Source organism: Chionomys nivalis, chromosome 4 (genome assembly GCF_950005125.1).
Source record: "Chionomys nivalis chromosome 4, mChiNiv1.1, whole genome shotgun sequence".
NCBI lineage: Eukaryota > Metazoa > Chordata > Mammalia > Rodentia > Cricetidae > Chionomys > Chionomys nivalis.
The window spans coordinates 106,518,692-106,536,204 of record NC_080089.1 but is presented as its reverse complement, the minus strand read 5'-3'; the positions used below and the strand labels follow the sequence as shown (position 1 = coordinate 106,536,204).

At 44.7% G+C, this 17,513-nt stretch overlaps 1 protein-coding gene across 2 annotated transcripts in view; it reads left to right on the top strand.

Moving 5' to 3' along the window:
* Klhl18 (kelch like family member 18) overlaps positions 1-17,513 on the top strand; it is a 74,510-nt gene that overhangs the window by 33,522 nt on the left and 23,475 nt on the right. For both annotated transcript variants that reach the window (XM_057767225.1, XM_057767224.1), the window contains exons 2-4: positions 1,836-1,966; positions 4,223-4,363; positions 10,407-10,605. In XM_057767225.1, coding sequence (XP_057623208.1) covers positions 1,836-1,966; positions 4,223-4,363; positions 10,407-10,605 — 471 coding nt within the window. The remainder of the gene's footprint in view (positions 1-1,835; positions 1,967-4,222; positions 4,364-10,406; positions 10,606-17,513) is intronic.

Genomic DNA, 17,513 nt, shown 5'->3' with positions numbered 1-17,513 from the left:
CCCAAAGAAATACATTTTATGAATTCCATTTTAAAGTTAAGACATCCTTAAAGTATCTAGGCTGGTTTAATTCAGCAGTCCTTTTACAATCCCATGCCTCTCAGCAGCTGCCATTCACTCATCAGCATTCAAAAACTCCAAAGTCTACAAAGCACCATATAGGATTCAGACTCCCTATGTATTTTCCATCCTAATGTGGCTTATTCTTCTTATAATAGTTTACTCTTTCTTTAAAGACTTTACTTAATTATTTTTAAACTATTTTTCCCTGTGACTGTCTGTACCCATTTTCTTCTCTTTCTTAAGCACCTATGTATACTACAACCTGTTTAAAGGTTTTTTTTTTTCTCTTAAATTTGGACCTGTTTTATTGTGCATCTCTAGTGTTCTCTGACCATGTGAGCCAAACCTTACACTGCTAAGCAGCAACTACGCCCTCCGCTGTGCAGTTCTGCCGTTTGGCTCATCCCCTTCTCAGGTCTATGAGAGCTAAGCATTAAGTCTGTGGGCCTGGGCGAGGGGATGCATTTAACTGGGAGCTGCATTTAACTGCCCCAGCTCTAGGAAGTTGGTGCCTGCACTATGCAGGTGTTTTTCCTTAAATCTCTGTTTCTCCTTAGTGTGCAGCTGTTCAAGTGCTCTGCTATACAACAACGCCTCTTAAAAGAGATACATTCATTTTTGTTGTTGTTGTTGTTTGTTTTTAGCTTTCTCAGGCCCCACACTAGACACCATATGTAGTTGGGGTTTTCTTTGGGCTGCCAACCAGCTTCCAGATAAAGACATGGAAACTTATTATTATTTAGGGGTGCTCAGCCATAGCTTAGGCTTGTCCTGCTAGGTCTTTTAACTTAGTTTAACCTATTTCTATTCATCCACATTTTCTCTTGGGGTTTTATGCCTTTCTTTCATTCTGTTAGTCCTACTTAACTGCTTCCTTTGTGTCTGGCTGGCTGGCCAGACCCTAGCATCTCCCTGGCATCTTCCTCTCTCCTTCTGTCTCCCTTGGACTCCGTCAAGCCTAGATTCTTCCTCTTACTTATTCTCCAGGATCGGAAATCCTAACAATACCTCCTCCTTTGCTATTGGCCTTCAACTTAGGTGTCTTAGGCAGGCAAGGTAAGCAAATGCAACGTATCTTTACATGGTTAAACTAATATTCCACAACATAAACAAATATATCTTTAACTTTTTTTATTTTATGTGCATTAGTGTTTTGCCTGTATGTATGCCTATGTGAGGGTGCTGGATCCCCTGGAACTGGAGCTATAGACAGTTGTGAGTTGCCAGGTGGGTGCTGGGAATTAAACACGGATCCTCTGGAAGAGCAGCCAGTTCTCTTAACTTCTGAAAATAGCCCCTTAAATTGTGTGTGTGTGTGTGTGCGCGCGTGTGTGTGCGCGCTCACGTGTGGTGTATGTGAGGATGCAGGTGTCCATGGAGGTCATTAGAGGGCATTGAATCCTTCTGACACTGGAGTTAGAGATAGTTGTGAACTGTCTGATGTGGATGCTGAGACCCAGTCTTTGGTCTTATGCAAGAGCAGTAAGCATTCTTAACCACTATGCCATCTCTCCAGCCCCTGCAACACATCTTTACATAGTTAAATTAAACTAATATTCCACAACACCTCATTGAAATGTGGTGGTTGCATTCTTCCACCATAACTGAATATATTGCTTTAAATATTTGAAGATCTCTATAAGCCTTGTCTGTCATGCCTGGGACGCCGACATTGTACTGCCATAAACAGAGGAGTAAACTGTGGAAGGGGCAGATTGGGCTCTATTATTTGTGTTCTCAATATTTACCTTTGTATTTTCTTTGACCCACAGATCGGGGACCACAAGTTCAGTGCTCACCGGATTGTCTTAGCAGCCTCCATCCCGTACTTCCATGCTATGTTTACTAATGATATGATGGAGTGCAAGCAGGATGAGATTGTAATGCAAGGAATGGACCCAAGGTACTAAACCCCCTGCCATTGTGCTTCCCGGGGCCAGCTCCCACCTGAGCTCTGGACCACATGAAGGTCTGCAGTAGAGTACAGTATGCAACAGGACGACTCCATAGATGGATGAGCGCCTCAGCCAGTGACCTGAGGGAGGGTTAAATGAAAGGAGGTTTGCTTGCTCGCCAGGGCAAAAGGTGAAAGTGTGTTAGTGTGTTGGGACACAGTGAGATAAGGCAGGGTTAAAGGTTAAGAGATCAGAGAGATGGAGAGGCCAGCACTCTCTGTCTGGAATTTGGATTTCATTCTCCATGAGAAAGGGCAGTCAAAAATACAAGTTAGAAATTTCTTTCTAAAATTTACCCACAAACAACAATAATTTTTAAAAATTATAATGGCAGTAGAATAATAGTTATGGTGCCTGCTAATAAAGGCAATAAATTAGAGCGTGTTTTAGTGTTACTACATAGCAGTCACCCAAAACAATAAGCATAAAGCCCGTGTAGCAGATGAGAAAGGGCTTAATAAATCATTTTATGATCTGTCCAATTTTATGTGAATTGACATTTAGTTCTTGGTTTTTGTTTGTTTGTTTTGATATGGGGTGTCACTATGTAAAGCAGACTGACCTGCCTCAGACTCCTAAGTGCTGGGGTTAAAGATGTGTACACCACACCTGACTGAATGAATCTCTGAAATAGTTATTCCATTTAAATATATTCTTAGAATAGATTTTGCTTGTTTTCCAATGTAGTCTCACTGTAGACTAGGCTGGACTTTGAACTTGGGATCCTCCTGCCATAAACTCACAGTGCTAGAATATAGGCATGTGCTCCACACTCAACTCAGCTACATGGATTTTTTTAAAAAATATTTATTTAAATTGTATACAATATTCTGTCTGTGTGTATGCCCGCAGGCCAGAAGAGGGCACCAAACCTCATTACACATGGTTGTGAGCCACCATGTGGTTGCTGGGAATTGAACTCAGAACCTCTGGAAGAGCAGGCAATGCCCTTAACCTCTGAGCCATCTCTCCAGCCCTACATGGATTTTTTTAAAAGATTTTTTTTTGTGCTGATACATGGTTTATAATGGCAAAACAGTAAACAAAAATCAAGTAAAGATGATTGAATAAGTGAAAGTATTACACTACCATGAAATATTAAATAGCAGCAGAGAAAACTGAACTATAACCACATTAGTCAATACTAAATGTCTTTCTGAGATAACTTTAGTTGGTGGAGAAAGCAAGAGCAGAAGTGTGGTTAACCTTGTAGTATTTTTCTAAAACAAAAAGGCAATTCATTATTATGTGAATATAGAGGAAGGAGCAAAAAAGCACAAATCAGATTATTAGTATGAAGTTAGGTAGGTGATGGTGGTGATTTAGAAACATAACAGTCACACCCAACCTAAAAATAAAAGTAACACTGTAGCAAGTGCAGCATAATCTAATACTGTAGAAAAGTGACTTTGTCTTTCTTCCTCATGAATGTACATGTGGTATATGTTTGTTTATGCATGTTTTATTGTTTATATGTGTATGAGATTGATCATGTGTATACAAACTAAATGTGTGCCGAAAAAAAGTGTATCATCTGTAATTACTTGTATATGTGTGTGGCTGTTTAAGTATAACCACTTGTATGTGAGTGCAGGAGAGTGTGCTTGGAATAGGCACCTGTGGAGGCTGGAAGAGGGAATCAGGTTCCTACAAGCCAGAACAGCAGGCGTCTGCGAGACACTGACTTGCTCTGTGGGTGCCATGATTGCACAGTAAGCACTCTCAGCCTCTAAAGGAATCTTTGCACAGGGTGCATCTGTTCTTCAGGTAGTGTCTTAGTCACCATGACCATGGCAACTCTTATAAGGAAAACATTTAACTGGGGCTTATTAGTTTCAGAGGTTTAGTCCATTATCATCATGACCAGAAGCAGGGCAGCACACAGGCAGAAATGGTCCTGGAGAAGGAGCTGAGAGTTCTATATCCAGATCTGCAGACAGCAGGAAGAGAAAGACACTGGTGGTATTGGCTTGGTCTTTTAAAACCCCAAAGCCCACCACCAGTGACACAGTTCCTCCAACAAGGACACGCCTCCTAAACCCGCTCAAATAGTACTATTCCCTGAAGACCAAGCATTCAAATATATGAGCCTGTGAGGCCATTTTAACCACCACAGGTAGTCATATGAGTCCAGTTAGGACCAAGTGACCTGTGGCCAAGCCTCATCTCTGAAGAACTTCTCGTACTTTTTGTCTTCCTTCCAGTGCCCTGGAGGCTCTCATCAACTTTGCTTACAATGGCAACCTTGCTATAGACCAGCAAAATGTGCAGTCACTGCTGATGGGGGCAAGCTTCCTGCAGCTGCAGAGCATCAAAGACGCTTGCTGCACGTTCCTCCGAGAAAGGTGAGCAAAGCCAATGATGGGTATCATGCTCAGTCGGGCACCCTCTGCCGCGCTGCTGAGCCAGTAGTGTATTTGGAGTTTTCTGAACAGTGAGCTGGGTATGTTACTCTGTAGAGATGGCATTTCTTGGGATCAATATTGTACAGGGACAATCTCTTTAGGCATTTCCATAGCCCTGCCTCTTGTGGCATGGCATAGACCCTTTTTGACCATCCTTCTCCAATCTGACTGACCAGCCTTAATTTAGTTCATTTCTTCCTCTTTTGTTTTCCTTAAATTTAAATTTTTTTATTTTTTTTATATGAGGTCTGTATTTACATCTTTTTGTTTGTTTTGTTTTTTGTTTTCCTAGACAGGGTTTCTTTTTGTAGACTTGGCTGTCCTGGACTTGCTCTGTAGGTCAGACTGGCCTCAAACTTACAGAACTTTGCCTGCTCTTGCTTCCCAAGTGCTGGGTAAAGGCATGTGCCACCTCTGCCCAGCTTGTCTACATCATTCCCATCCCCACTGCAACTCCTCCCGTGCCCCCCAACTCCCTCTCTTTTATTATTTGTGTGTGTGTTTAAATACAGTCTGCTGAGTTCATTTAGTGTTGTTCATAATCTAGCTAATTTCTCACCAAACTAATTTATTAATTTATTTGGCACTCCTGAACTGTTTCATAACCATCTCCATGTTTGTTTAGATCTTAACCCTCTGTGAGTTTCTTGACCTTTTTATACTGCAGCTCATTGAGAGCTCATCTATATTTCTGTCCCCTTCTGTCCACTGGCAACAGTCGTGCATTCTTTTAGAGTGATGGCCATGGACTATGCTCCCACTATTTCTGCCCCTTGGCAAAGAATTTCCTGAGTTTTTCTGTGACCTTTAACTGATCAGATAAGGCTCTTCCTTCCCCTTAGGGGACAGCACTGTCATAAACTAAAGGTCATTTAATCTCCAGAGATTTGGAGATGAGAATTAGGGCTGGACCATACACAGGCAGAGAAAAGCTAGAAGAATGCCTGTGTATATGTTGTTCTTGCTAGCCCAGTGTCCACGATCATCTCTTCCACCTTAGCTCTGGCCTCAAGGACATCATCCTCTCCAAGCTGACCTCCACTCTACCATCCTACTGAGAGGCTGCAGCCCCTGCAGGCTGACCTCATCCTACTTTTGTGGTGCCCGTAGACATCACTGAGCACTGCCATGTGCATGCCCACACATCATCATGGTAGGATGCCTTAGATGTTGAGGCGCAGTCAGTGGCTGTGTTCGGTGTTGCAGATGGAAACCTTGTAGTTAGTGGCAGTGCAGCTCCAGAGCCAGGCTTGTCCCTGCCCTGGCAAGGGGTGCATACCAGGACAGACAGACGGAGACAAACACACACACACACACACACACACACACACACACACACGGAGGGAGGACGCTTGATTGATGTCTTTGTTCTCTGGAAAATGGCTTTCAGATGGATTGGGTTCTTCCAGTCACCATTCGTAGGCTTCATCATGGGAGGACAGCTCCACCTAGGGGCTCTTGAGGTCGTCACTCAAATTCACAGTATCATAAGGCACTAACCACCCCAGAGCAGCTGGACTTGGTGGCACACACCTTTAATCCTAGCACTCAGGAGGCAAAGGCAAACACAGCCTGGTCTACATATCGAGTTCAGGCCAGGTCAGCACAGTGAGACCCTATCTCAAACAAGCAACAACAAAGATGTCAAACAATTATTTTCTTTTCTTCTTGAGTTAGGTCTCACCATGTGACCCAGGATGGCCTTAAACCCATGGCAGTCCCCCTGCCTCCACCTCCCACATGCTGGGATTATAGGTGTGTTCCACCTCACCTGGGCCAAGGCAGATCAGTGCAGTTTTTGTTTGTTGTAGTCACATCTGAGGAACAAGTCCCTAAGCTTAAAACCTGATGGTTGGTTCAAGTCTGTTCTGAGTGTTTTCATTCATTCCTGCAGGACCTGTTCTGAGACCCAGGCCCCTTCATCATTACTGCCTTCCTCCCCAGCCATAAGCCCCAGAGGCTTGACCTACTCTGTTTTCTCCCCAGTAATTACTGTTTCTGTTTCTTTGGCCTGGCTGTAGAATGTGTGAGGTTTTCAGTTCCCTTCTTCCATGTACTTTTGAGAAGAAACATGTGGGCTTCCTTGTTTGAAGGTTTGGTTGCCAGGGCTGTAGGGAAAACCATTTGGGCATGAGGGCACAGAGAGGCTGCAATGGCAGCAGAGTTCTGAGCTTGCCTGGTCTATTGGCTCTTCTGCCTGCTGCCTCCCCCAACCCAGAGGTTGCGGTTGATTTTCCCAGCCTGCGAATACATGAGCCTCCTGATTTTGTTTTGTTTTGGTTTGATGTTTTGTTTTTGTTTTGTTTGTTTGTTTGCTTGGTTTTTTTGATTGTTCAAAACATGGTTTCTTTTTGTAGCCCTGGTCATCTTTGACCAGGCTGGCCTCGAGCTCAGAGATTTGCCTACCTCTGCCTCCAGAGTGCTGGGATTAAAAGCATGCACCCAGCCACCTGGCGGGCCTCCTGGTTTTTAGATGAACACTGGAGTAAGTTCTGCTGCCCTTCTCTCAGAACTAGACCATTTTAGTGTGGGTTTTCCCCCTTGAGGTCCTGGGACATCAAACCCAAGGCCTTTTATTTGGCCAGCGTTCTTCTACTGTGTTGTTTTTATAAGTTGTTCTATATAAAGACTTGGGAGTCAGATGTTGGGGCAAAAACCTGCTAGCACAGAGAGACCGAGAGGCAACCAGCTTACCTTCCTTTTTGGTTAGCGACCTAGCAAGAGAGCATCTCTCCACCTGTCCCAAATCAAAAAAGACCTTTGACTCTAAAGTCCCTCCCTCCTCCTTCCTGTGTCTCTCTGTCTTCCATGGTGTCCCATACTCTCTATGGCTAATTCTTCTCAACTGTCTCTTGCTCCGCCCTCTGATCCAAGGTTAATTTTATTAACACCTTCTTGGGGTTTCACAGTGTGATGAGATCTCCCCAAATACCACTGAGCCTCATTGTCAGTCTTCAGCTAGACTGAAGACTTATCAGGGAAAGAGTTCAGTGACTGTCCTTCCTATCCCTGGCCTCTATCTTCAGTGGTGTGCTATACCAACGCAGTGTCCTTACTGACAGAATTGAGTGGCCAGTGAAGAAGATGGCTGTGGGTAGAGCGTCTCTGTTCCGCTTTGGCTTTCCTTCCCTTCCCGTCTTCACCCTCCCGAATGAGCCCCTTTCCTGTGTGGCCACTGTCTCTTCCATTTCTGCCTGCAGCCTCACAGGTAACCCGGCTTCCATGTTCTGTCATGTCAGGTGTGGTAGCATGGTTCACGTAGGAAGGCGTGATTGTGTCCATATTTTTTTTTTTTTTTTTTTGGTTTTTCGAGACAGGGTTTCTCTGTGGTTTTGGAGCCTGTCCTGGAACTAGCTCTTGTAGACCAGGCTGGTCTTGAACTCACAGAGATCCGCCTGCCTCTGCCTCCCGAGTGCTGGGATTAAAGGCTTATGCCACCACCACCCGGCGATTGTGTCCATATTAAATCAAGCTGAGGAGAGAGTGGAAAGGAACGCCAGCAGGTGTGCAGCTCATCCTTGCCTGTCTGTGGCTCTATTCAGCTCCCAGTGTGTGGTGTTGGGATTTTGAGGCCTGAATAAAGCACCTGCTACAGGAGGCCAGGTTTATCCTGTTTATCCTCATCACCTTATACCATGAAGCTCTTTAACATCTCACTTAACCACCCACATGCTCTAGAAAGAGCAGTGAGCAACGACAGACCCTGGGCCTTGAGGACACATCCCGGGTCCCGATGACACATTCCGGGTCCCAACAATACATCCCGAGCCCTGACGACACATCTCGGGCCCGACGACACATCTCGGGTCCTGACGACACATCTGGGCCCTGACGACACATCCCGGGCCCTGACGACACATCCTGGGCCCTGACGACACATCCCGGGCCCTGACGACACATCCCGGGCCCTGACGACACATCCGGGCCCTGACGACACATCCAGGCCCCGAGGACACACCCCAGCCCTGTCTTCACTGCTCTCAACGTCTTTTCTATGCTGTTCCACATAGTGATTTTGTTTCCTTGGCCTTGGAAAACTCACTGAGGAGCCAGATGTGATGCCTGTCATCAGAGTTCTCAAAAGGCTGAAACAAGGGAATGGCCTTAAGTTGGAGACCACTTGGACTACATAGTGAATTCCACGACAGACAAGACTCTAGAGAGAGATAGGAAAGTAAAGTTTGAAAAATTTGGTCCCCCAGTGTCTACTGCTGATACTGAGACTTCAGACCCACCTGAGTTTGTTTGAGGGTAAGAGAAACAACTAGAAACTAAAGCAGTGGCAGCTCCAGACCAGGCACTGGGCAGTACATTTGCCTACATTTGATTTGTTTGGTGTGTGTGTGTGCGCGCAGATGTAAACCATGTGTGTGGGTATCCTCAGAGGTCAGCATGTGAGCCGTGTATGTGGGCACCCTCAGAGATCAGCATGTAAGCCATGTATGCGGGTATCCTCAGAGGTCAGCATGTGAGCCATGTATGTGGGTACCCTCAGAGATCAGCATGTAAGCCGTGTATGCGGGTATCCTCAGAGGTCAGAGAAAAGCATTGGATCCCCTGAAACTGGAGTTACATGGTTGTAAGGTGCCTGTTAGGGTACTGCGAACCAAACATGACTCTAAAAGAGCAGCAAATCCTCTTAACTATTCACCCTTCTCTCTAGCCCCTATTCTTTTTCTTTGTTTACTTTTTTTCATTGTTTAGGATTTTATTTATTCTTGATAGGTAACAGCTTGTTATATATAGAGATGATCATAATTCTGATTTAGATAATTACTAAAATGATTACAAATTAACTGTAGAATAGTGTAGTAATGACAACAGTGGACACCGACACACTGAATTAAGTATCAACTTTGGTTTACCAATAAAACTATGGAAGGAAAGCCCCAGCATTTGTACTAGGTTGCTCCCATAAACCTTAGTGCTACCAATATGTGTGTGTGCGTGCGCACGTGTATAGATACTTTTGGAAAGGACACCAGGAATTTACATGTTATCTTTGCACAAGGACTGTGCAAATCTCTGTGCACTCCTGTTTTATTTATACAAGCTGCCATGTATGTGGACACCCTCAGAGATCAGCCGTCTTTCCAGCACTTAAAAAACATTGTTGAATAGCTGAAGATGGAGTTCATGGGTAGAGTGTTTGCCTGCATGTACAAGGTCTGTATTTAATCCCTGGCACCTCAAAGAAGTATAAACAGGTACTGGAGAGATGGTTCGGCAATTAGAGCACCTGCTGCTCTTCCAAAGGACCAGAGTTGAATTTCCAGCACCCATACAAAGCAGCCGTCAATTGCCTGTAACCCAGTTCTGGGGATCCTGCTCCTGTGGCCTCTGCAGGCATCTGCACACGTGTACACATACTCACGCACATATACATAGTTACAGGTGATAAAATTAAATCCTTCTAAGGTAGAATGATCCTGCAGAATGGGTATAAAATGTCTAGCGAAGTATCGTAGTCACTAAAATGATAAGCTATTAATAGCTGCTGTTGTTGTTTCTAGGGGGGCTGAGCTCATAGGTTCATGGAGCCTACGTAGAAAAGGAAAAATGTATAATGCTCCCTGTGTTGAAGAAGGTGTCTCTTCTATGCCTTTGTGCCTTCCTGGGGCCTAGAGGTGGACTAGTGCCCTGGGTACCCTCCAAACCACAGCAGCTGGTTGTGGTGACAGGGTTTCCCAGTCTGTGCTTTCCTGTCTTCTCATCTGAGAGCTGCTTCCCAGGACTCCCGAGAGTCCCTCCACTTCAACATGCAGAGGGCCATGCCCCACGAAGCAAAGACTTGAGGCTAACCCATCTTAATGTAATACTGTTAGAAGTGAGCTGTGGAGAGGGGTGTCTGATATAGGGGCTCTTAGAAAGCTGGGAACAAAGCAGAGCTTTTCTTCCATGGCTATACTCAAAACCGTTTTGAGAATAATTGAAGATAGCGTTACTTCCTCTTAACTTTCTTTTTTTCATCTTATAACAAAAGACTTCACCCCAAAAATTGCCTGGGTGTGCGCCAGTTTGCCGAGACGATGATGTGCGCTGTGCTGTATGATGCAGCCAACAGCTTCATCCACCAGCACTTTGTGGAGGTGTCTCTGTCTGAAGAGTTCCTGGCCCTGCCCTTGGAAGACGTGCTTGAGCTGGTGTCTCGGGATGAGCTGAATGTGAAGTCAGAGGAACAGGTGGGCGAGCACAGCAGCCATCTGTCTGGACTTCCTTCCTTCCCTCCCTGCCTCCCTCCTTCTCTCCTTCCTTTTTTTTTTTAAACAAATGATGAATATACAATTTTTATGTATTGTGGGGTTTGCTTGTTACATATATTTTTCCTAAAGACTTTCTTTTAATATCTAAATAACAGTATATTTATCAGCTACATTTCCCTTATTGTTAGAGCTTGGTTTAAGTCCAATATTTATTATTAGAAATAATATTGCCATAAACTGGAAATCAAGCACTTAAGAGTTGGAGGGAGTGTCATTGTTACTGTTGTTATTGTTAACACGAGAAAAATTCTATGTCCTTGAGTGTTGATGGGACTTTCCACAGGAGGGGGGAGTTGGTGGTGCAAGAGAAACGAGAAAATGGTGGCTGGATGGTATTTTGAAGTGAGAAGAATCAGAGTCTAAGCAACAGGGACTGAGCCTTAGATTGGAACAAAAGCCATGTGCCCCATAGCCCCCATGAGAGCTGGTGTGCATGCAGCCTATGGGGGAGGTGCCAGGAGAGGTCTCTTTTGACATTCTGCCCTTAATGGTTTCTCAGCTGAGAATGAGCATGACATCTGAGCGGAATGAAGTGTATGAGACGGACAGTGGTGGGAGATGGGGAGGGCTTGCTAGGGAGCAGGCCCTGATGACCGTCCCTGGGGATGTCATTTGTTGATGCAGGTACAAAATAAGAGGCACACTGAATTTGAAGAGGTGGGATTTTGTGGGTTGGAGAGATGGTTCAGCGGTTAAGAACCCATTTTCTTGTCTCTTTCCCAATAAATCTCTTGTGTGACTTGGCTCCCTACTACCAGGACACTTTCTCCTCAGCGCTGTAACACTTATACCCACCCGCCTCTGCCTCCCAGGTCCTGGGCTTAAAGGTGAGCATCACCACACATACCTCCATTTTATTCTGAAAGACAGGGTCCTACTGTGTAGCTCTGGCTGGCCTGAACCTTACTTTGGAGACCAGTCTGGCCTTGGACTCACAGAGATCTACTTGACTCTATCTCCTAAGTACTAGGATTAAAGATTTGTACCACCACACCAGTCCATAAACAGTTTTAAAGACAAAAAACTGATGCTGTTCAGAGTTTTACAGTTGATGTGTTTTTAAGATGTGTGTGACACTGTGGGTATCCCCGAGTGTAGCCTCCAAATGGTCATCTCTTTGTGAACCTGGAAGAAGAACTCAGGGTGGAGTCCATGGATTCTGGACAGCTATTTTGGGGATCAAAGCAGAAGAGGCAGGTAGAGAGAGAAGAGCTACGATTGGGCAGATCTGCCAGAGGACCCGAGTTTGGTCTCCTCGTGTTGGGCGACTTACAGCTGCTTGTAGCTCTAGCTCCCGGAAACCCATGCCCTAGAAGATAAGGAAGATGAAAAGCTGGGACTCAGATGACTTATGTAAAGCGAGTTTATTAACAAGTATAACACCTGCCTGGCAGTGGTGGCGCACGCCTGTAGTCAACACTCGGGAAGCAGAGGCAGGCAGATTCCTGAGACCTTCCTGGGAAGTGCAGTAAGCGGCGTCCTGAAGACAGCAGAGGGAGGTGGATAGTGTGGAAGAGGAGGGCATAGTGGCAGGTAGAGCCTCCCCTCCCTTCTCCAGCCCTAGAAATTACGAAGGATGTTGTTGATGATGTCAAACTTGGGCGTTTTCGTACATGTTCCTGATCTCAGAAGGAAGATCTTTGAGCTAGCCATCTACAGGGACATCTTCGGCAGGGTAATCGGAATAACTGTACAGCGGGGCAGGCTGCAGGGAGATGCAGACAGTCAGCTCCATCACAACAGAGAGGGACAGGCGACCAGGGAATGGTGGGACATGGAGACCTAGCCTCCATCCACCAGAACCCAGAGGGCCTGGACAGACCTGAACTTGGAGGAAATGGGCTCCCACTGGCTGCCTCATGGCCAGAGAATTGGTGCTGTAGGGCACCAGGCCCCTCTAGACCTCTTCCAGGCCCTTCCTCTCCTCCCAGTGGGAAGGTCTAAGCCATGCTGACAGCACACACCACACCTTCCCACACACTTGCTGCCAAGGCCTTGCTGGCTCTGTATCCAGATGAAGATCACGTGTGTACAGTACATACACAGTCAGTCAGTGTCTTCCAGGGCCCAAGAGGATCCCAGCGGGAAGGGATGGGGAACCTTGGGATTGGGCCATGCAGTGGGAAGCCTGGAGTGACATGGGGTGGGGGGCAGCGAGCTGCTCACCTCTCTATTGCAATCCTTTCGCAGATCAAGGTCAAGGAGGTTGACCACCACCTTCTGAGGAATTGACCTGTGCAGTTTCGCTCCTCCTATAGGTGGGGTGGGGGGAGACACAGGAGCTAGAGGGGTCATGTCACATTTCTGAAGAGAGGCCAGCTCTGTCCTCAAACCAGAGATACAAGCCAGAGCCAGCAAAGAGAGAGACAGTGGACAGGAGGGACAGACGCACACCTGTTAATGTAAATATTCATATAAATTATTAGAAGTTATCATGTCTAGAGAGAACCATGTTTGTTGAAGGTCCTGGGTGAAGAAGACAAGAACAGCTGATGCCTGCCCCTGGGAAATGAGGTTGTGAGTCAGTAAATGTAACCAGTGCTTTAAATCTGACTGGTAAAAGAACATTTGAAACACGTTACTCTCTGGTTCTATTTTTAAAAAGCAACATCTCTAGGTGAGTTGCAGACACACTTTGTCATTTTGCTATTTTTTATGTTTAGTAGATTTTCGCATGTAATGCCTCCTCCCACACCGTTTGTGTGGCATTGGGATTCACACCCAGGGTCCGACATGCTAAGCGAGACTACCACTGAGCCACATATTGCTGTTTCAGTAAGTCATTACAGTAATTTATAGTAAGCAAATGCATTAAAGAAGTCTACTTTTGTTCTCTAACTATTGTGTGGGCATGTGTGAGAGTGCAGGCCTATAGAGGTCAGAGGGCAACTGTGGGGTCAGCTGTCGTCACCATGTCAGCTCCAGGCTCCTTTATGCACTGAGCACTCAGGAGCTTCCAGTTAAAACTGCTGCTGGTGATGTGGAGGGAGCCAAGGGAGGAGTGAGCTTCTGCTCCCCTGCAAGGCAGTCTGGGTGCTGGGAGAAGGAGACTCACCCCATCCTCCAGAAAGCTGCAGTTTTGATGCTGACTATCCAGGAAGGAGATGCACTCTGTCTCTTTAATCTTAAACTCCAATGAGATGCTGTTGGTGGAATCCTAAGGGAGCAACAGAGAACTCATGACCGTCTGTCTCTCCTCCAGGCTCGGGAGCACAGCACAGAGGGCTTAGGGGACACTGCTGTGTCAGCCTAGTCCAGGCCTACACTGTCCACCACTGAATGCCTGTTAACAGAAACCCAAAGGGCACAGTCAGTGGGCGTGGTGGCACGTGCCTGAATCCCAACCCTCAGGAGGCAGAGGCAGGCAGATCTCTGTGAGTTCAAGGTCAGCCTGGTCTAGAGAGCGAGTTGCAGGCCAGGTGATATAAATGAAATAGAGTACAACTGAGAATGGTGGCCCACACCTGGAGGCTCGGCACTTGGGAGGTGGAGGCAGGAGGATCAGGAGTTCAGAGTCAGCCTGGGCTACATGCCATTCTGTCCAAAAATGGGAGGAGTCGTGGGCTTTAACACAGATAGCTGTATGACATTCTTTAATTGCCCTTATACTGAATACCATCCTGCATAAAATAGGAATAAAAATACCTTCCCTTCCAGTCTCAGGCCAGGAGAGGGCTGACAGCACAGACCTGTCCTTCCTGTGGGTAGAAGAAATGGCTGGCCTAGAGCTCATCACATAGCTGAGATTAACCCTGCACTTCTGACCCTCCTGCCTCCACCTGCGGAGCGCTGGGTTCCATGCATGCAAGGCAAACACTCTACTAACTGAGCTACCTTCCCAGTGCCCAGGTAGAAGAAACCTGCTACCCTGCCTGTTTCCCTGGCTGGGATGGCCAACACTCACCATAAAAGCTGACACGGTGTAATCTACCAGGCGGAAGAGGGGCATTCCTGGACGCCCATTGTTGTATGCCTCTATGGCCTGGTTAACAATATCCTCATATCTTGATTGGATAATGGCCTCACATGTGGCAACGTAAATGAATGCAGACAGATTATAAAAATATATACAGCTTTAATAAGGAAATAGACTTACAGGACCACAGGTTCCCGCGGAGAACAGGAAAAGCAGAGAAAAAGGGGCTGCTGGGATCACGCCCGGCAGATTTATCAGTAAACATTAGCCCGAGGCGAACATGTCCCCAATGGGTGGGGCTATATCCCTACATCTCCCCCTTTTGTCTAAATAAGATAGAACTAAACCAAATACAACTATATACAATAATAACAAATAATAAATATAACAATATTGAGAACAAAAGTTTTGCTAAACATTCTATCTCAAGGAGTCTAAATAACAGAGAGAGTAACTACAATTATATACTCTTCAACTCCATCAAAGATCTGAGAAGGGAATAAATATTACTTAACAAACGAGAGATATCCAAAATGTGCAACAATTGACAGAGACAACTGACTACCTGGGCAATTACCCAAAGTCTCGTTTGCAATGTTGAGTCAACCAACTTTGGCTAAGGCCTAACATAACTGACATACCATTCTTAGAACTATCCTACCCTGTCTTGGCAGGATAAGACAATCCTGTTTCATCCACTTAGGGATATTCTGTATCTTTGTCAGAAGTTGAGGTATGGGCTTTTCTTAACCCAAAGGCCAGTTCTGCCAAGAAGACAAGCTCCCAATGGAGTGTCTTTGGTGCTCAACGTTCTCTCGGGAGTAGAGTGGCGTTGCCAGGAGTAATTGTGTCTCCTTGGCACAGAAATTTTAGGTTAGATTAAAGGCCATTTTCTACAGCTCTTTGAAGAGGCTGAAGATCATACTATCTATACTAAATATAATCTCTATGTAACTAAAAGACCTGATTTACTTAAAAATAAATATGACAAACATATAATTCTCAATACCTATCTAACTTGAAGACTAAAAGAATAAACAACTGTGCAATATATGAAGACAATGATCTTCAACTGTAAACAATGTCATAGTATCAGAGGTAGAAATGTACAATGTAATATGGTAGATGTATCAATACAATATAGACAAAGTTATAAGCAACTCATACAAAAATAGAGGTAGTAACACTCACATTCAATATTCAATATATCAATATACAAGAAACAGTACCAATACAATTTTTTATAAACAGTAATTCACAAAAACCAATCATCCCATAAAACTAGTTAATCCCCCTTCTTCCTCCTCTTCTTCTTTTTTCTTTTTTCTTTTTTTTCTAAGTCCATAAAAATATCACCCCATCCCCTCAACCCTAAACCAACCACTAAAAGATGTCCCTAACCCTGAGGGCAAACTCTGTTGGGAGAGGGGATGTCGTCCTCTAAGATTGCTTCTTGCTGACATGGGGGCGATGTTCTTCTTAGGGGGTCCTGTGAAAGCAAATGATGGTAAAATTCCCAATTTAACCTTTGACCTAAGAAAATTGTAACTAGTCTCAGAGCGTTTTGAGAAGGTCCGGCCAGAGTGTTGTCAAAAATGTGCACCATTTGAAATTGTTTCATGTAGTTGGTACCAAAAAAAAAAAAAAACAGGTCTAATATTAGCGCTTAAAAAAAAAATTCATGACGTCATAAAAACCAGATTGAGTTGATGTCGTGGGGCCCCATCTTCATCCTGGAAACTTCAAAGATTACTGTAGGAAAATTTGTTGCTTGTTATGGGAAATTTAAACATTAACAACAAGGACATATACTGACATATAAAGAAAGACACAGATATGAGGAAAAGCAAAGATAGTTTAAGACGTATATATATAAAAAATTAATACTTACAGAACATGTCCCTCCATCAGTAATTAAATATTCAGGGTCCCTTAAATTCTTTGAAGATGGGTATTTTCCTGTGGAGATAAGAAGAGAACCCTGCCCCCAACCTATCTGTATTACTTACCATCAGTATGATTGCCATCCATGTGATTGAATTATTTATCTTTCCCAACTGGCTTCTCTTCATCAAAACGAACCTTTATCAATTTTGATGGTATCCACAATTTTTCCTCACCTGCGGAGACAAGAGCAAATCCCCTTCCCCAACGCAGCACATCTCCTGGCTTCCATTGTGAGGTCAGCACATCCTTGAAATAAACTGGTTGATTTAGTTCAGTAGACTTTTCCATTATCCAATGTCTTTCTGCAGCTGATGTTCCCTTCTCATTAGCGTTGAGAAAATTCAAGGTTAACAAAGCATTATGTAACCTATTTCTGAGGGTGTCTTCCACCCCTTTCTGTTTGTTCAACATATCCTTTATAGTTCGATTTGATCTTTCTATGACTGCTTGACCTGTAGGATTGTATGGTATACCTGTAACATGCTTGATATTGTAATAATCAAAAAACCGTTTCATTTTCCTAGAGACATAAGCAGGACCATTATCTGTCTTTATTTGTGTAGGTATACCCATGATAGCCATGACTTCTAATAAATGAGTGATAACTGAATCAGCTTTTTCTGAACTTAAAGCCGTTGCCCACTGAAAGCCTGAATACGTGTCAATGGTATGATGAACATATTTTAATTTGCCAAATTCTGCAAAGTGGAACACATCCATCTGCCAGATTTCATTCCTTTGGGTGCCCTTTGGATTAGCCCCTGCAGGCAGTGGCATTTGGTTATAGAAAGAGCAAGTAGGGCATTTCTTTACAATCTCCCTAGCTTGTTGCCATGTAATAGAAAACTCTTTCTTCAAACCTTTGCTATTAACATGATGTTTTTTTATGAAATTCAGAGGCTTGTAGCACACTACCAATCAATAATTGATCAATTTCTGCATTACCTTGTGCTAGAGGACCTGG